Source organism: Ornithodoros turicata, chromosome 2, assembly GCF_037126465.1.
Source record: "Ornithodoros turicata isolate Travis chromosome 2, ASM3712646v1, whole genome shotgun sequence".
Taxonomy (NCBI): domain Eukaryota; kingdom Metazoa; phylum Arthropoda; class Arachnida; order Ixodida; family Argasidae; genus Ornithodoros; species Ornithodoros turicata.
This window is the reverse complement of record NC_088202.1, coordinates 119,853,630-119,874,199: the sequence shown is the minus strand read 5'-3', so window position 1 is coordinate 119,874,199 and position 20,570 is coordinate 119,853,630. Positions and strand designations below refer to the sequence as shown.

At 46.7% G+C, this 20,570-nt stretch overlaps 1 protein-coding gene and 1 long non-coding RNA gene across 3 annotated transcripts in view; one reads left to right on the top strand and one right to left on the bottom strand.

Moving 5' to 3' along the window:
• Positions 1-20,570, top strand: part of LOC135386002 (uncharacterized) — a 101,136-nt gene that overhangs the window by 12,437 nt on the left and 68,129 nt on the right. For both annotated transcript variants that reach the window (XR_010420551.1, XR_010420552.1), the window contains exon 2: positions 3,188-3,321. This is a non-coding gene — a long non-coding RNA (uncharacterized LOC135386002). The remainder of the gene's footprint in view (positions 1-3,187; positions 3,322-20,570) is intronic.
• Positions 3,312-20,570, bottom strand: part of LOC135385994 (serine proteinase stubble-like) — a 62,346-nt gene continuing 45,087 nt past the window's right edge. Inside the window, exons 3-8 of the mRNA XM_064615678.1 lie at positions 17,979-18,755; positions 16,899-16,981; positions 16,416-16,522; positions 11,048-11,322; positions 6,393-6,547; positions 3,312-3,940 (exon numbers count right to left, since the gene is read on the bottom strand). Coding sequence (XP_064471748.1) covers positions 3,782-3,940; positions 6,393-6,547; positions 11,048-11,322; positions 16,416-16,522; positions 16,899-16,981; positions 17,979-18,755 — 1,556 coding nt within the window. The 3' untranslated portion in view covers positions 3,312-3,781. The remainder of the gene's footprint in view (positions 3,941-6,392; positions 6,548-11,047; positions 11,323-16,415; positions 16,523-16,898; positions 16,982-17,978; positions 18,756-20,570) is intronic.

The window sequence follows — 20,570 nt, the reverse complement described above, 5'->3', positions numbered from 1 at the left end:
CACTGTGTGGTTAAGGATCTTGGTTCCGTCAGCCGGTACCTTGGGATTGAAATGAAGAAGTCGCAAGACGGTTGTTTCCTTCTTCACCAGAGAAATAAGATCAATGCGCTGCTGGAGAAGTATGTACAATCTCGCAGACGCTAAAGGGAGTTTCATGCCCATGGACGTCGATTACCTGAAACTCATTGGGGCCATGACGCCTGCCTAGCAAGGAACAGCTGCGGCCATGAGGCAGTTGGGGTTACCCTATTGGGGTAGTTACTCTATTTAAGTACGACAACACGTCCAGAAATTGCTTGTGATATGGGGATGCTCTATCGGCGTGTCAGCAAGCCGCGTCAGCGTGATTGGAGCGCTGTCAAGAAGCTGATTCATTGCCTGAAATTTACCCGGGATCTGAAGCTGAAACTTTCATCAGACTCAAGCTTGAAGTTGGTTTGCTACGTGGTCTCGGACTGGGCGAGAGACTTTACGAATCGCAGGTCAGCCAGTGCCTACTTCATCCAGCTTGGAGGCAGTCCCGTCTCCTGGTCTACTAGGAAGCAGTTGTCTGTAAGCCGAGTTCGTCTCAGCGCCACACGTATCACAGGAAGTTCTCGATTGCGACAACTGTTGACAGATTGCAAGAGCCGACGTGTGTCTTCGAGGATAATCAGGGGTGCGTCAAGATCGCACTTGGTGAGGTCATCAACGCTATAGGACGAAGCATACCGGCGTACGCCATCATCATCTGAGAGACTTGATTGTTCGCAGTGTCGTCGATCTACAGTATTGCCGAACTGCTGACATGATGACAGACGCCTTAACCAAGCCTCTCCCACGAACCAGGACTCAAAGCATTGAGATACAGATGGCTATCTTGACGGGTAGTTGTCGAGGAGGTTGGAGTAGGCGACAACGACACCTAGAGCGCGCTCGTACCGCTCGTTCATTAAACATGTTCTTGTTCCCCCGTACGGTGGGCTTTCTTACAGGTACACCACAACAGGGCCACTGGCCCAATAGACCTCTACCCGAGAAACGTTATCATGACGTTGGTAGACAGACTGAAACCGAAACAAATCGGAAGGGGAGGGCTGGTTGGACGAATGGGCAGTTGTTCGCTGCCTCCTACTGAAAGAAAAGTAGGACCGAAGGTCACGTCCCTTTCAGAGACCATCATAATCCCCTCAAGACCGTGAGTTTCGGGCGCGACCTTGTTCGCCCCTAGCTTCGAGCGTAGTTCAACTCTACCAAATTGGTGGCGCTGTCGAACACTATGACGTCATTTGTTTACAAACAGGGAGAGGTCTATTGTGCTGTCTTAGGTCTATTGGAGGTCTGTTGAGTACGCTTAGGGTGGGTGACGAGGTGTACCAGATTTCTAAAAAGCTGTGCGTGCCGCGAGAGTCCTGGGGAAGGAAATGACAGAGTGGAACACAACTTGCCCATAGACAGCTGGCCATAGTGTCACCGAGTACTTTCCTGACGGACTTTTCAAGAGGTCGATTGACGTCTCTGCCCAGAAACGTATCAGGCGTGAACCTCAGTGGCGTAGCCAGAGGGGGTTTTGGGGGTTCAATCCCGCCAAAATCGTACCTCTGGCAGTGCATTTGGGAGAGGGAAAACGAGGGCAAGTTCTCTACCCAATGTAAAGTTTCCGTGGATTGATGATGATTGATTGATTGAAAGAAAGAAAAAAAATGGGGATTGGAACCTGGAACCTGGAACCTCTCCGTAACAGAATATTTTTCTTGCTACGCTACAGGAACCTACGTCTCATGATCTGGTCTCTGTGAACATACCTCCAGCAGAACGACCACAAGCATGGTGGTATCAACGCAAAACCACAGAAAATACTTTTACGATTTAATGACGCCGAACGAGAGCTCCTGAAAGACGTAGCTTTTGTCTGCAGCTGGTCAACGCTCAGCGTTACTTGACCGAAGATATAGGGTGTTCAAAGTATGTGCCAAGCGCAATTAGAAGAATTTGGAAACTGCAGGCTTAAGTCACCTTCAGAAATGCGTGTATGAAACAAGTACCACAATGTTTGACATCGTTCGGCAGCGTAAGTGGCCAATTTTCTTAACGAAAAAATGTTCTTCAATCTTAATTAACCGTTCATAAAACAGCACTACCTCTGCAGCGGAGGAAGCTCTAGCGGTCAAACGGTGGTGGTGGTGGTGATGGCGAGGGGGCTCGCCGTTGCCTGCCTCACAGAGGTGAGCAACGTCACGACTGACGCCCTGGGGATTGGGGAATGTGCGGCCTGGTCCGCGGCAAAACATTATGGCAACGTACATTTAAAGGGCGAATCAGAGTGCAGCGCGCAGACGATTGGCATTGTTTCCAAGTTCGGCTGCTTCGCTTACTGGGCGCCATGCAGACGCTCACCGCTCAGGCGGTTTTGGGTCGTCAAGGACGTTCTCTCGTTGCTCGGTCCTATTCTGGCGTTTTCTCATATTTGTGGAGAGGGGCTTCCGTCATACTCTCAACATCCGGCGTCTGCTCTTGCGGTGCATTGCATCAAGTTGCGGAAAACAAACAAACACAGTCATTAGCGTGACATTTTCGGTATCGTATTGATCAACGAGAAATAAACTGCCTCTAGAGTTTCGGAATGGATGGGCGTGAAGGCAACCGTCACTACGATAAATCTATCATAAAGCCCCGGGGCGGACATGTTCCACCGCTCGCAGAACAGAATGTAATCGAGCACAGCACGTAAGTTTAGGCGGTTTTGGGCCACATCCATGACGAAAACCCGAGACTGGGAAAAAGACGAAAACAGACGACACAACACAAAGTCTTTTTCCCAGTCTCGGGTTTTCGTCATGGATCTTAGCCACCAGCTCGCTTGCTTTTTAACCATTTTATCTGTATCATTGGGCCACATGTTTCTTGTGATTTACCCCAAGCAGCCAAGTACATGCAAGGTGGCACGAGTATATGCCTGCGTTGTACGTACTAACCCGCTGCTGCACACGTAGAGCATCTGCTAACATATTTTCATCCCAGTACCTCTGCCAGGGCACAGTACCCAGTGAGAAAACAGTGTAAATTATGATTACGCATCAGACTATTTTTTTTAAGGGAATAACAAGCCGACTTATGTAATGGCGCAGTTTGTTCCTTTACAATAAACATATTGCCCTTCCCCCACTCTGCAACCATCTTCCTCAATTGCTATACTTACGGTTCTCAGGGCTCTCCTGGACCCAGATCAGCGCCGCCAGGACTATACACACTTTCCCTCGTGCTGCACTTGAGAGAGCCACAACGTAAACAATACGGAGGCCCTTACTTACTCCACACCACTTGCACATTGATGCTGCTCAGGTAACTAATATTTTCTTATGCGAATATGACATCGATAATCTCTTCACTGGTTTTGGGACCAGCTGTACTAGAAAGTGTCGTTTGTAAACTGCAATGCCACTGTCTTTCAAAACATCACCATAGTCAATCACCTTCAGTCTTCTGCACACTTGGTCTTGAAGCCACGGAAAGAGAGGAAGAAATGTATTGCTTCAAAGTCCTTTATATATTATTGTAACACAGGGCTTCATGAATGGTACCTATAGGTTGCACTGGTTCGAGCCTTTGAAAACGCTGCCATGCAGACTGTCCACGGCTTGCTGTGTATCACAAAATGTCCATGGTGATTGCGCCGTCGTGAACTCGACACGAATCTTTCATGTGAGTCGATGCAAGGCCGGTAATAAATATGCGACATGAATCCTCCTGGGATGCCCTTAGGGGGAGCTATCATTCAGAGCACAGATGTGGGCGGTAACTTCTACGTCGTGCTCTTGATGATCCATTCTTTAAATCTGGATATCCGCGTGCAGACTCCAGGAAGATTGGGTTCGGCACAGCCGATTCCCCAGGAGATAATACCTGCCAAGAACCAGCGGCCGTCTTTGCCTTGCAACTGAAGTGGTCCGCCTGAGTCACCCTACAAGAAGTAAAATCATAGGTTGCAGGCATTGCGTGCAATGTAGATAGTTGCAAGTGTTCATCTCTTGTGCAATGTTACGCGAAACACGCTTTTGTATGCTCCGTGTACCGGAGCTGTTCTCTCCCTCTCCCCCTCCCTCTCTCTCTTTTACTAATAGGGACCGTACACAACAAAAACGCTCCGTAGTTATCTCCGCACGCCATAAGGAAGAACAAAGAATATGTTCTTTGGTCGTGTCATCAGCTGACACCGTGCCGTTGTCTTTTATGCTGAATTGATCTCTGTACTAAACAGCTGAATGCCGGACCTTTTCGGTCAACAGTTGTCATCTTGCAGAGTTCAAAACACGCCCGGTGAAAGCTCTGTGTGACAAGTGAATACGCGTTTGCTTATGCATTTTCCAGGATGTCGCCACCCGGCACTGACTAAGGCTGCACACTGTTGCGTGGCGCGTCGTGCGATGCGCAGTGCATTTCAAAATTTTGTTCCAAGGAAAATTAAGAGTAATTCAGTACCAAATAACTTATCTCTACCGCGGGGCTGTCTTCTCAATATTCCAACTTCTTACAAGTGCATAATCATACTGTTTCTGTGAATTTAATAATATTTTTCATGTTTCTTTTTATCATGAAGATGAAAGTTATGGGGGAACTCGCTAAACTGTACACTGGTGGCCGATCTCGTGCTTCGATTATCACAGGGATGGATAATTACGCTTTAATAGATAATAATATCTGTATACGAACTACATATATATACAGACTAGGAATCGCTATTCGTTATCAGGAGACCGTTGGCGTAACCGCGAACATTTCTGCAGAGTGAGGTCTCGGACACGGCGGGGGCAATAAGTTCCTCAGGAAACGTGACGAAGGCCAACATTAATTGGCCGTGACCACAATGGGGTCGTCCACACTGTTAGAAGAAAAAAAAAAGGTATAAATAAGGTATAATAATGGGCTATCATACCTCTTTTATACCTTCTGCATCAGTTGTATACCTTTGGAGGGTATAGAAGAGATACAAATTTCCGACTTGTACTTCCATCCCTTCTCAAGAGTATAAAAGACGTATAAAGGAGGGCAAACGTAAGATATTTATACCTCATCATCACGCGTTTATACCCGGTACCAGGCATGCACACATTTGCCTCGGGACGTTAAATATTGCCGTTATCGTAGGCTAGCAACACTTTGTTCTTCGGTGTATAGTGCTATACATGATCAGCATTATATGCACATGTGACGACAAGGACTAAGGTGCTAACCAGAGTTGTGCCTAACTCGTTACTTGGTAACGGTTACTTTTTTTGGTAACGAAGTAACGATTCAGTTACTTTTTAAAAAATTGTAATAGTAACGGAATCAGTTACAAAAATTGGTAACTCGTTACTGACGTTACTCGTTCCTTTTCTTGAGCACGGGGAGCACATTTCGGCATTCCGTGTGGCGCAATGCCTGCAGATTTGACCTGCGTGACGTGTGACTCAAAGTATTATTGCAGTCCCTCACTGGATGTGTTGTTGTCCTTTCTCTTGTTTCCGTAATCTCTGACCATCACTCCTTCCCAAGAATGGCCACCAATTGTGCTATGGCTACAAAAAACGCGTTTCGACTTTTCTTATCTTTGCTAAGCTTCTGAGCGCTCTAAATTATGACGCAGCCCCTCGTCTGTTTTGGGGAACCGTTGGTGATCTGTGGCACGAAAACCAGTGTTTTTTTCTTGTTTTTTCGTAATCTCCGATCACCCCCACTTCGGAAACAAGGGAGAAGGTCCAGGCAAACTGATATAGATTCATGGTAACGGGCCGAGAGACACGGAACACGAAGGACGGACGACCAATTTCGAGTATCAGCTCCTCCTGAAGTGCAATTCCTCATTAATAAAGAGTTGAAGGCAAGTGACGGCGTGTTTGTTGGCTCCTTTAAATATGCTGCGGTAACGTAAAAGTAACTCGTTACCTGTGAGTAACGAGAACTCGTTACTTTTGTATGTTGGTAACGAGTAACGTATTTAGTTACTTTTTTCTGAAGTAACGGGTAACGGTATTTAGTTCCTTTTTTTCGGTAACGGGCACAAGTCTGGTGCTAACCTTATTAGCGGATTCCGCATGATGAAGAGTAATGCGCCCCATAAAGCTACCAAACTAATCATAATCATCGGAACATTTACCATTCCTCATCTACTTTACGTTTCCCTTCATGTGGGTACTTAGCTACCACAGGGTTCTGAGCCGGGGATCTGTGCAGGACTTGAGGGTGGGACGTTGGAATTCCGTAAGGGGGGATGTGACACCCACCGGCTGACCTGGTCGTAATGTGACGTAATATCTCTAGGGAGAATGTGCGGGGATTTATGCAACCCCTGGTTATAGTCGAGACGAGAAAGGTGACCGGGAGTACGTAAAACTCCCGATACCCGCACGTTGAGGAACAAGTTCCATACGCACCTGACAGGAATCTCGTCCACCTTCTTCGAATCCCGCACACATGAAGATATTCGGTATATATTCGTGCCTTCCTGCGGCGAGGAACATGTTCTTGCACTTCTCGTTGCTTACGATAGGAACTTTCACCTGCTGCAGCACCGACGGCAACACCCCACCTACGATATAAATGGAAAGGAGAACAGTAATTTGTACGGTCAATAAACGCTAAACATTCGGAGCCGTCCATTGGACATGAAATAGGGGCTGCTTACGACGTTAGGTTTTTGTAGATCATATGCGTTCCAAATTATGAGCAACCGAAGCCCTGAAGATCATGAGAAGAGACGTGTGAACGCATGTGGTTACAGTTGGTCGGTAAATGTTAAAATGAAGCGGCTGCCACGGGGCGACTGAGCGCAGGCTGAGTATTTTGTGAATTGCTAAAACGTAATAATTTCTTGTATCCGATTTGTACACCATGCACATGGTTCCTAGAACTGTCCCGAGCTAAGCGATAAGAATCATAATAATCATGCGGCACTATGCCTTACTGCACTGTTAGTTTAGATTGAAGCCTGACCCTAGAAAGAATGGATTTCCCCCCCTTTTGTAGACATCGCCTCCCACAGCTAAAGAATGTATTCAACAATTAAACCCATTTGTTGCCCTTTGGCAGGTCTCGAAACCCGAACGCAAATAATTTCGTACCTCTGCGCAAACACTTACTATAATATTTAACTTCCTTCTGAGACAAAACCTTTCTCTGGTCTGCTCATTAACTCAGTTTTGATAATCTCTCTTGTTCACAACTAGTTTCGCTTTGGGGTATGAAATAGGCCCAGTTTATACATGAAACCCTTTATCCCTTTTCAATAAACACATCCCGCCTCCCCTTATTTGGTTTATCGACAGCCCTTCGGAAGGTGGTGCTGTGGTCAGCCTTTGTTGTGAAAACAAAATAAATAAATAAATCCAGTGCGTTTTGTTGAGTGCAGCATATTTCACCTATTTCATACAATCATTTCACTGTGTGCCGACGTGTCATTCAGTCACCACATGTACGCTCACTGCACAATACAATACACAATAAATACACAACGTCATATGTCGCAAAACAGTTTCGGCAACAAATCAACCTTATCGTATGGGATGGATTCTTGTATGTTGGCGATGTTGCTTCTGGTAAGGTCAGTGATCGAGCTTTCAGGTGCCCGAGAGTGTGACATTGTTATTTCCACGTCCCCCCCCCCTCCTTTCCACTCCCGAACTACATTAAGATTTACATTTACCACTAACCCCCACCAGCGCCACCTGTCACTCAAGCAGAGTAAGTGATAGTCGGCTGACAGGGTTTCGCACACCGTTCGACAGATGGCATCAACTGCGGTAGATCATGAGCATCATGATAACTGAGAAGGCGGAGAAGGCCAATCCGGTGCATTGCACCTGCAACTATGGGCACCGTGCGCTAGAGTTTTCTATCGACGGCAGCGGCACCTCGAGGGGAAACGCGACGTAATGCCCTGGTACCAGCCAGCAGCGTCTAGCAGTGCTGTGCTCGTTTCGCCGTTCGAAAAGAGCGATTTGAAGCTGCCTGCATAGAAAGTCAAAGGAGAAGACAAAATGGAAACTAAGTCTATGTGGTAATCTGCCACGACAACCAAGTTACTGTGAAAGAGAGGCAACTTGCCGTAAAGTTTTCGTCCTTCTCGCTGTATCGTCCCGCCGATCACGTATTTGAGAGAGCGCTTTTACGGCAATCCACCCAACGTGCCGCTCAAATCCGTTGTTTCAAACTTAGAACTGATTCCTTGCATTTAGTATATTTGTCAATGACCAGTTCAGCATCACGATGCGGACTTATAGCACAGCAACTGACGTGAAAAAGTTGCGAAATACACCAATGAATGACCAATGAACATCGTGGAGCTTGGCTAAAATTAGTGTCTGCCATATGTCGTACAGTATTTATCTCTTTTACTCGGACCCTAATTTTGCGACGTGTCGGGGAAGACTGGATTTGGACCTCGTCTTCCTTCAATATAAAGCTTGCATGCGAACACAGGGAGTTCTTTGTCCTCCCCGAGCTGCGTTTCGCAAGACGTCATCATTTTATGTAGGTGCATTCTGTCCCTATGATCTTATTATCGTTGCCAAATCGATCTCTGTTTACAAGTGGTTCTTTGCTCCTTCGTATTCGTCCGCGCGCACACACGCAAACACACACAAAAGTAATCATGCGTTTGTCGAACAGCAACCTCACTGTTTCTTCTTAATTATTGTCATTTTTTTTATTTTTTAGCATAGTTTATGTTTTATGTTTCTTTTGCGTGATATTTCTGGCTACTTCTATGTTGCAATTTGCGACAATGTGTCTGCAGCACTAATAAAACATTATTATCATTACGTATCCAGTTTCAAACAAAAACACGCCTTATTTATATCCTGAAACAATCTTGATTGACTGATCGATTTTTATTACTATGACTGTGCATCAAGTGCAGGCACAAAGGGCTAAAAGGGAATCCCCCGACTTGAGCGATGCAAGATTGGGAATAATTTGACTAAGGAACTTATCCTTACGGTGCATCATCACGTTAAGGGATTATGCATAAGAATGAAACGAGAACGTTTTTTTCCGCTATCTTCGTAATGTATATTCCAATTTGTTGTTGACTGTATTATTGTGAATTCTTCAGTGCGAGATTTCCGTCCTCATAGCACAGGTACTGGACGTAGCTAGTTTCTGATGTGTAGTCTAAAATTGGTAGTTCCTTGCGGAAAAATATGCACTTAACTTCACGTAAATACGGGCCACGAATACTACACGCTTGTCTGCGCTACACACTGTGTCACACATTGTGCATAGACACATAATGTTCCACGTGCAAAAGGCTTCCCCATCGCATACCCCCCCCCCCCCCATTTTACGTGACAAACCACTTCCACACAAGTAGTCTCACTGGTTAATGAGTCCAAAGCCCCAAAGCCGATATATAAAATTCGGGAAAACACCCGTACGCACCAAAGCTACATACGCGAAGGCGCCGATACGGCGTCAGTACCAGACCGTTACGCGCGAAATCGCCACGGGTGGCGCTGTCGATCAAGCGACCGCAGCGTCCTCTCGCTAGTGCAACACCCTCACTTCTTTTCCTAGGGACGGACGCAGCGGACTGCGCGGGTATCCAGAGGTTCATATTGGTACGACATCTCAGGAAAATCATGACGACCTATGTATCAACAGTGTACAATTTTCACAAGTGCCCTTGAAGCTCCAAGGTGGGGCACGCCACCCGCCCCCAACCCCCAACTCGGTACGCCCATGGATGTCGTATGTGTTGGAGGAACTTACCTAGGTCGCTTCTCGTGGAGTGTGCCCGATTGCTAAGCCTAAATCGAGGAAATATTGCTGTTCGTCTGTCATGCCTTACGTTTTACGCCAGAACTGTCACGGGTGCATCCTGTTTTACCTTAGAAAGGAATGCTTCAAAAGGGGAACTTTGGAATGAGGAAGACGGGGAGCCAGAGGCGGAGAGCTTTCATTTTCCCGGGGGGGGGGGGGGGGGGCAAGGGCGCACCGCGAAGTAAGTACTCTGGCGGGGGGGGGGATATGTTTATTAAGAAAAAAAAAAGAAAGGAAAGGTAAGCCAGATGGATGTTGCTTGTTATTCAAAAAAAAAGTGAAAGGGGAAGACAAAAAAGGCAAAGAAAAGAAGAACGCAAAAGAAAACAAAAAGAAGGAAAGAAAAGGAAAAGAAAAATGAAGAACACAAAACTAAAGCTGAAGAATCACACACTCTGGCGAGATCCTATGATGTATGCAGAACTGGTATAGAAATAAGAGGAAGGAAGAACAGAAAAAAAAAACAAAAAAAAAACAGAGAGAACGTTAACAGTGAGCATGTGCACAACTGAAGGCATTACGCCTTTGAAAACTGAGTGCAAAAGGAACAAAATGCATTGAATCCTCGGTGTTTGACCCGAAATGCGCGCAATATATGAATATGGTCAATGAAAATGGAGCAGCGGGAGTTGAACCCGCTCCCAACGGATATACGTTCCGAAGATCCTACCGTTACACCTCACTGGCAGCTGCTGGTACCTTTTCGACTGCTTCGTTTCAGTGATCTGATTGCTTTGTGCGAAATTCAGGCTATGTGTTGTGCCATCCTCTGTGTTTCTTCGCTTCACCTTCTACTGTGATAATGAGTATGGTGGGCGGATACATATTTTACAAATTGCAAGGTGCATTTTTGGGGTTGGTGCCTCTTCGCTCTTTTGACCAGGGCGCGCCGTGCCCCAAAGGTTGGTGTCAGTCTCTTAGCGGGACTTCCCGGGGGAGGCGCCCCCCCCCCCCCCCGCAGTCGGCGCCTATGCGGGGAGCTGTTTAAAAGTACGAAAGGGGATTTCATGGCGCAAAATTTGCAGCACCGTGCTGTTAGTAGTGTCTACCAAAACCCGATAAAAGCGAACTGATAATAAATTTACGAGCGGGTGTTTCCTGGGTAAACCCGGAAAGAACGAAACGCTGCACGCAAGGTAGTTGGTTGTGTGTCACGGTGAGGAGACGAAAGTACGCGGTCCTGTGTGAATGAGTGCGTGGCTTCGGGCGCTAAGTTTCCATCACAGTGCGGGAGCCATCTTTCAAGGAGAGTATATTTGTTTGTACCCACCTTCACTGAGCCGACCCCATCCTGTGACGGTTGCGTTCTGTCCAATGAGGTCGTCCGTCTCGTTGTCTGGCGGAAGGCAAATTGGAGCGATGTGCGGTTTGAACTCCAAGGGCTCGCTCATCTTGACGAGGGCCAGGTCGTTCTCGTAGGTGAAGAAATTATACTTTGGGTGTACCAACTTCTTCTTGGCTCCCCGCTCCACGAACGGGAGGGGCTCCAGTTCGCTGGAGAAGTCGTATTCCCCGACCCGTATTCGAATTTGCGACAGCAACAGGCTGCAAAGGAATCGCAAACTTATGTAAGTCCTCCGAATCCTCGTGAGACGTATTATGAAGAAAATAATAATTGGTCTGCGTCTCAAAGCCCTCGAAATAAATTTGAGGTGTGTAAGTTTCCTTCTGTTGTTTCAAGACCCTCAGCCTTTTAACGACACTATGGACCAGTTGTAGAACGTGCCTACAGTGGATCGGCACGCCACATGTCGTGTGTAGCCTACTACTGCAGCAAAATATGACAGTAAAAATATACAGTCAGCCCTCAGTTTGTGAACGGCTGACGTTCCTGGAAAAATCGTTAAGAAATTGGGGCATTCATAAATCGAGGTTCGGAGTGAGGAAGGGAAAGTGTCTTAGCAATGTCTGCAGCACCTCAAACGGAACATGTCGTCCCGATAACACCATGCATATCAACAACAATTCAACAGCATAGAAAAATAAATAAATAAAGTGCAAGAATGGCGACCGCCAAGACACACCAGGAAATGGTTGTCACGTCTAAAGCGAATCCATAACGCTATAGCTTATTGCGACTTCCCGGGTAAGACAAGTAGCCCGTCTTGCACGCATGGTAGCGTCTGTTCAGGAATAGAGAAGTCTTGATGACGTTTGTAGACAAGCCCCGCCGTCTGGAGCGTAGCAGGAGCACGAACAGGTCGTGAAGTTGAGAATGTGTTTTTCGTGTACGTCGCCAGGTCGCGCGAAAGCAAAGGGTGAGAGCATAGGTAAGAGGGTAAGAGTAACAGGGCTAGTCTCCTTATTACTTCATAGATTGCGCTACGATCGACGAAGCTTTTTGTCCCGCCTCCTCCACTTTGTGGAAATAAGTAAATAAATAAATACCAACTCGAATCATGTGTATGTGGATAAGTGGATGCACCGGCAATGCGAACGTTACATTTGATATTTGTTGAAGCGACAGTCGATCCAGACCAGTGTCGGATTTAAGGGGGTGAGGGGCGTACGTCCAGGGACCTCACCTTTGAAAAGTCTCCTCAGAAGTCACCCATACGCGGTATCCAACCACGGAAATTACCTTTGTCAAACGTATGCATGTCAAACGAAGAAATTACATGCATAACCTTTCACACACTATGTTGTGATTCGAGTGATGTATATGTGTATGTTATACCGTAAAACGGCTAGGTCAAACTGTAGCTAAAATACTGTAGAAACTTGACACACATGCATGGGCATGTACATGTGAATCATGCATGGTACTGGCAATGCAGATGGGTTCCCGCAATGCAGTGCCTCGGGGTTGTAAATCCGAAACTGGTGCAGATCCAGGGGAGAGCTACAGAAACATCTGCCGTATGATCCCTTATGGTATTACAAAATACGAAACGAAATGAAAAAGACAGAACACAAAAATACAAAATATTCTTGTAAAATTCGCAGCCAATTGCGTATCACTGAATCTTATTCCTCGAGGTCCCCTTCCCGCGACGTCACCGTCAGCTGCTTCCGGTTTTTGTCTAGCCTAGGAGCCACAACATTTCAGACAAATTTCATCCAGTACTACGATGCCCACAAAAGATTGCCTGCTAATGCTTACGCCACTCCAAAAACGAAACAGGTTGTGGATAAGCGGTTCACTTCTGTTTTTTATGTGGTACTCTATCCAGTCACTGGTGAATGAAATTTTTGTGTGTGCAGTGCCTGCACAAGCCTCTCAGTCGGGTAGGAATGTAGTAGCACAAGTGAGGGGGCTCAGCTATAGTCGTGTTCAAATTAAAAAAGAAAAAAAATCTAGTCCGTCAACTACACACGCCGTTGGAGATAAGAAGAAGCAATAGCGCGATAGGACAAATTCTGCAGCGCAACCATGAGCCATCAGTAGGGGAACGCACTTTCTGCTGCAGTCAAGTGCCAGTTTTAACAGCCAATACGGAAGCAGAGAGAGTATGGTGAATTACATTCTCTGGAGCAAAGAGGGAGGGCGACCTCACTGTGTCCAGCCATCATATCCCCGGCGCAGTAATATTTTGAGAGTTGACTGACCAGATTTCTTTTCCTTCTTAAGTTGAACACGACTATACCGCGCAAAATAGAAATGCCGCCAGTGATCACTACACGCTTCCACGAATCTTTCGAAAGATCCCGCCAAAATTTCATAGTTTCGAATCCTCGGAGAGTAGGTGACATCACCAGGAGCTCTCGCCACACACATCTGTTAGCAACTGCACGCCCCTTCGCTGTCCGCTTCACTTTCGGGACGGATATCGACCTTCGAGGATCAATGTTGCCAAGTGTTGTTGGTAGATTGGGAACCTCATGACGTTATACTACTCAAAACTAGAAATTTTATCATACTTCCACGACACATAAAGAAGCAGTATTTTGCGAGAATTATATGTTGGGAGAATGCAGTGATGGCGAATTCCATTAGAGAACAATTTTTGCCCCGCGCTGGGTGGGGTTTCGTGCACGATTCCGGCGGGGCCGCACGGGTTTGCTTTGTCAATGGAATGCTAGCATTCAAGGTACGATGCGCGCTCTGTGCATAGCGGGTGACCCGCGTGCTTTCTCGGGGTTGCTTTGGCCACGTGGGGTTCAGCAAGCTGCTTCAGAATCGTATAATTACACACAGCGGGACGCGCAGTGTTTACACTGTGCAAGGGACGCAAGACTACCTGCGCGACACACGAGAAAAAAAAAAAAAAGAAAGCTTGAACATCAAGGGCCCCACTTGGGCCCGTGCGTGCCTCCTCTTGTCTGTCATGTTCCGCTGAGGTAACCGCTTGATCAAAAAGTATTGCTCCTTGGAGAAACTTTTGTTGCCCTGCTCCTCCAATGGAACATTCAACCCATGCACCGCTCTGCCAATGGAACAGATTTTGTATGATGCGATGACTTAAAGGGACCATGAAAGGATATTTGACAAGCCTACGATCATTTTCAATTTGTTCCTCTGCACTAAAGCATTCACCCTGTGAAATATGAAGTTGATAATCGTTCAAATAGCGAAAATATGCGATATTACCCGTGAACGGCGGCTGCTACGACCCGCCTGCGAGGCTAACTGGCCGTGACATCATACACAGGGGATGTTGCCGATTCAAAGACGGTCTTTTGCGAGCAAATTGCAGAATTTCCAAGCAAGGTTGCAAACTTCGCCACGAAATACTGGTTTAATTTGACCTGGAGCTAAGATCGTGTCTAATCGTTGACACAGAATCCTACCAGAAGTGTAATGTAGCCGTTGATTGTCAGCATGGTTACCGATGCACGTTTTCCGCTTAGAGCTGCTGCTGCTTCAGAAAATGTCTCTGTCGGTGGCGTTTTGGGAGCTGCTGCGTACGGAACGATTCCTAGACGCTGTGGGCGTCGCATAATATCTTCCTCAATCGCTGACAATTTGCGTTTCGCTATATTTCTACTGATTTCGACGGCAGATATACGACGTCGTTATTGTCCAAACCGACACCATGCACCCACGTGGTCCCGCGGGGTGTGTGCTTCAAGTCGTCCGCAATTGGCTGAGAGGACTGGACGCTGATGACGTAAGCCCGCTTCGTAGGGATGTGTCCGGCGGTCACGCCCCGCTATTTTTGCTGGTAACTGCGCCCCCGGTGCACTGAATACGGTTAAAAGTTGATGTATGTATGATAGTGAGGGATCATGAGAACCGTTTCCGGTAGAGTACCCGGAATTCGCGAAAATCATTTCATGGTCCCAGTGGGCCCCTGTGGACCAGTAGAGCTGCCATCTCAGAGAATGTATCTATTCGATAGTCTGAGCCCTCAGTACTCTTACGTCACATTTTTTGTCCCAAATGCGTTCAGTTTTTTTTAGAAAATTAAAATTGAAAATTACGGGCAACACTGTGTCTAATTTCCCAAACTGCGCATAGCCCGTCAAGTACGGCGATAAAACTGCATTGCACGCGCATAACACTGTGTCAAAAACAAAAAGTCGGCTGCGTGATGCCTACATAGCCGTCAGGAGGAGCAAGCCTGTCGTGAACATAGATCACCGTTGCTTGACAAATTGGGGACTATTTCCCACCAGCCGTTGTCCCGAGCCGTTTTGCTGCATTTTAGTAGCAAATAAAAAATATTTACACACAAAAACAAGAAATACACAGTATTTCGCGTTCTTTGTGACGTGTATAACTTGTTGTGCTGGGTTTGCTGGGGTTCAACTACGCTGCCAACATAACCTGTCTGTGTGCTGTTTTACGGCACCTGTAAATCCTGTAAACTTAGTGCGTAGTGGCAGTTTAATGTTTCGAAAATGATCGCGCGTACTCCTGTACACTGTCAGAATATATGCAGTCATGAATTCTTGTGCAGTTGAATTATTGAATTTATGGCCACGCCATTGTTTTGATGTATGAAGCGCCGTCAGAGGGCACATCACACGGTACTTCCGGTGTAAGATAACCGAGGGGTGGGGCACTTATCAGATATTTAAGCGAGGTGCTTGGGAAGTGCGGGCTCTCTTTTCTTGAGTTGGTTCGCTGGATGCAGCGCAAGGTACCAAAGTGCAAAGTTGGGGTAGTTGGTTAGCAGCCTAAACTAGTAATGCAGCGCAAGCTCTGTTGCTCTCGTTTGTGAATAAACCTGGTATGTTGGTTTGAATCTCTGTTGTGCTGCTTGTTCCTTCGCGCGCGGAACGGACGGGCTGACGCCCCGAGGTCGTGGGAACGTAGGTTTCCACAAATTTCAACCACACGTCACTAAATGGGTCAAAACTTATGTCACATTCCAAACTTTGTTATTGCCATAATATTCAGTCGCTGGAGGAACGGCTTCTGTCACCAAGTGTGATAGATCTGCTGCGGCATACGGGACATCCACCGGCGACCTTAACCAATGTGACTCGTAACTGCGTGCTTCTGCTCTCAGATAAAGTTCGGGTGTGCCCTGGAGCGGTGAGACATAGCACTGCAGCGACGAAGAAATTTTATTTTAAATTAATTCTCGGCCAGTGACTGGTTAACAAATAATCGCGCGCGGTGAAGGTATGAAAGAGGCATTCGACGGTGTATTCATGAAGGTATCCGACGCCGCACGTGAGGAAAATGCATGCTATATTGTATGTGACGTTAGTCATCGTGTAAATTGCAGCAGTAAAAGTGTCTGTACTCATCCACACAATGCCCAGCCGTGGCTATCCAGTAGCGATTCAGGATGGCGCCTCCGCACCGGTGTGTGCTTGACAGTCCAAAGAACGATGTTCGTCGCACGGATACCTGAAAATTGATCAATTTTAACGCATTGTTGCGAAATGTCCTCGGCTAAACCAAAGCTCAGCATAAGAGAAGTCATCGGGAACGAGGTTAGCAGGAAGTGACACCATACCGTTGCAAGCTTACACGAACCTAACCTGGACTAACCTCACTTGATATAGCTAGGCAAACCAAGGAGTTACATTCATAGCTGACGCGTATAGATACCCGCCTGGAACTAGCGGCTTCCGCTTGTCTCACCGCTAATCTCGTTCCCGATGGCTATTCTTATGTTGAACTTGTGTAATTTTCTTTATCTTCTGCCGGCAAGACGTTGCCTGACATTTAGACATTTAATCAATTATGAATCAACATTTATATGCGCCGAAGCGAGACTTACTTGCCATGGCCATGCTCCAAATGCTGCACTCTTTCCTCCCACGACTTTGGTCTGAGGCAGCAATGTTGGCATGCCACAGTCAGCTGCAAGTGAAATGAACGAAAGAAGAAGGGTTACAGGAAAAGTCACGTTCAGGTGGCGAGAAATGAATGCAGATGAACAAAGTACGAGGATGCTATATACCTTCGTCAATACAGATTCGTTTCAAAAGCAATAACACACTATCCATTGTAGGATGCATGCAAGAGCAACCTTACTGTTCCCGATGTATGTAGTTGCAGCCGTCGTGGGCTGATCAAACTCGAGGGGATTTCAAACACGGTGGGCACTTCTTTTTCGTCTCTTTCCCGTTTGGAAAATAAGTGCGAATGAAAGAATTCAGAGCAACTAAAATTCAATCAATAGGTGTGTCGTTATCAATTAGAAGAACTACTTATGGGGGGTTTTCCCGTTTACACCGACGGAAACTCGGATGCCACACCTCTGAAGGAGAGATTGATTTGTGTACATGCCACACCATGCAAGGAAAGCCTATCAATATATAGGGCGCTTCTTTGGAGAGGGGTCGCTTCGTCGTTGAGCTGTTGGGAGACCAGGACCTGCTGGTATGCACCCTCAATAGTTGCTGATATCTAATGGGGTGTGTCCCGTCTTTTCCTAAGGCACGTATAAATGTCTTCCTTTGTATAATGGTGGTACTGATTCAACCGAATGAAAATTGAACTGTGAAATTGCTTTGTGCTCTTTTATAAATAGGCTGACCTGTATTTGTCCCTTCTTCTTGCACCGCCAAGATTATTTGAAGGCGTAGAAGGTGGCTCCTTGTTTGCATCGACAGTAAGCTCACTAAATATCGTACGTTGCAGACGTAACAGAGAGCCTTTGAGAAAGGAATCGCGAACACTAGGTGGACATTAATAGAACATTTCTTGAAGTTGTTTCTTTTTTTGTTCTTATCATCAGCATGAAATTCTTGCAGAGCCTCTAGTTACCCAACACCTTTGATTCGTCTGATCTATGTTATGTGAGACGTTGCTACAAGTTCTCAAGTTCCAGATCTGCCAGCTGTACGTGACATACCCTTCGGATTCTTGACTGCCTGTGAGGATTCTGCTTGCAAAGGCGGAGGAGGTGGCTTCACCGTAGTCGCCACCGGCGTTGCAGATGTTGCCACCGAGGTCGATGGCTTATACTGGACCGTCTGGGCCGTCAGCTGAGACGTAGATTGCAACGCAGGTTTAACTGTCGACGTCACAGTCGGCTTGCGCGTTGGCAGGAATGTAATGAGGGGCATCAACGTAGGCCTAGGTCTAAACAGCGACCAGAAACTTGTGATGCCTGGAGGACGAAGTGTAGGTGGCCACCGGGTGTTGGACGTCGTTGTCTGCGAAGAAGCAACGCTCGATGGCTTTTTGGTTGTTGTGGTTGCTTTCGTTGTCTGGATACTCGTTGACATCACCTGCGTCGTAGGCCTAACTCCAACAATGGACGTCGGTCGGGAAACTGTTTGGGAAGACGTCGGCGTTAAGTATATGAGGGTAAAGTTACGGGGAGGGTACGTGTTGGAATTAGAAGTCGCGGAGTTGAAGCCCGTCGTTGGCGGCTTCGTTAATGGGTGCGGAGGCTTGTGTGGCTTATGGTAAGATGCCGGTGACGCAGTGGAAGACGAGTCTGTGACGTGTGGGGCGTCCACGACGCTGTTGATACTGTCGTCGTAGCGGCAGCACGAACCATACAGGAAACCGTCCCTGCATGTCCCGAGATGTTGTCCTTCTAGCTTGATACATTCCCAAACAAACATGCACGTTCCTTTTTCGTTCATTGCATTTTCGCATGATGTTGGATTGATTTTGAGACCTGCAACAGAAAGCACGCAGTCAAAGACGAACGAAGGCGGCTCAGGAGAATTGCAGTGGTGTCTACTCTGACCGCCACATGACGTGCCGAACTCATGGTTCATGTGCCATCTTGGCTTAATATGTACGATACGCTTCAAGGAAATTTCAGTTTTTGAAAATAATTTTCTTACCCAGAGTTCAGATCATTATGTTATTGTGTCAAATTGCAAGGCCAAAAAAATATTTCGATGAACAAAGCTCGAAAGTTCCGGAATGCGATAGCTCCAGGGATTTCATAAGAAGATAGAGTATAATATCACAGTGTTTTCCCATGTTCTTTAAAGGGACTGTCACACCCGTCCCGGTCGATTCCGAATTCATAAGGCCGTTTCACTCGTTATCATCAGCGACAACAACACTGAAAATCTGACACGAATTAGTTGAGTAGTTTCTGTGCAATTTGATGCAGTGCACGACTAGAGCAGACGCTAGTTGTTGAGAGTGTGGCGGAATTCTCTCTCTGGATATAGGAGAAGACGTCACACGGACAAGTCTAGTCAGGGAGCCTGCTTTGACCACCGGCGTGGCGGGCGGGCGTCTATTCGTCGCGGAGATATGTGATCGGTTTTTGGAATGCTGGAATGTCGTTTGTGAGTGATTGCAGGACGTGTTTACACAGCCAAGAATGTAACACTGTGTTCCACGCGACATCGTCGCGTCAGAACTCACACTCATCGAAAATGGGCGTATCTACAGGGAACTTTTCACTCAGTGTATTGCGATGCGAACGGGAAACAGTCGAGATCGGATCATCGTCTGCGCTGGTGGTGGTGGCGGTGCGCTCCCATTGTTGTGCCTGCTGGCTTACGTCATCACGATGTTACTATCGCTGGGGCTTCCTTAGGTGCCGAGGCAGTGCAAACCTTTAAGACTCTGTTATTTAATATGGAAGTTGTTTTCAGTAGAAAAAAATGACTAAATGGGCTGTGAAGCGGTGTCAGTCATTTTAACACATCGGTTACAATTCAAAGAGTTGAGCATGAAATGCCTGGGTCTAGCTGCTGGGTCATTCCATGCCAAACGTCCCAGACATTGCGCTCGACCATCCCCGATTTCTTGCGGTCTTCTTTCCCGGTTGATTGTTACCATGTAGCCAATGCTCTCCCGGCCTATTTTTGACGGAAATTTTTTTTTCGCGCCGTGGCCGCTTCTTGAAGATTACCTTTTGACATGTAACCTACCTGGCGAAAAAAAAAAAAAAAATCGAACAAAATACCGTTTGCGCCAATTCCAACCAAATCTCTTCTGAGTGAAGGCAACACATAATACTTTCGTGCCAAGACAGGTGAAGGTGGATCGACACATTTTATCGTGAGTTTATGCCCCGAGAAAACTGTAAAATTTCGGGAACTTTTGGACTTTTTTACTCCACATTGCAATTCCTTCGTAGCTATTGAAACTGTTTAGCACTGTTGCGTAGGAGGCATAGAACGTCTTAAAAATATCTTGAGGCGAGCAGACTTGGAAGAGCACGCAGAAAAAAATCATGAATTTCGGAAAAATTGCTTTTTACCACATATTCAGTCATTAATTGCACACTGAGGTGGTCCTGATAAAAATATGAGACAAATTGCATTTGATAGTATGCCCCTTGAACATTTATGTTACAAAGTTTCATCGAAACACTTTGTTTTAGCAGCGAAAAAAAATTTTGAGCTTGACCACCCCCGCACTCATCTGGCATTGCCCCGCAAGGCTGCTTCACCCCAAGACGCATTGCCGTCGCTGCCGGCAGACACACATATGAGCTGTCCACACATCTGTCCATGCGTCT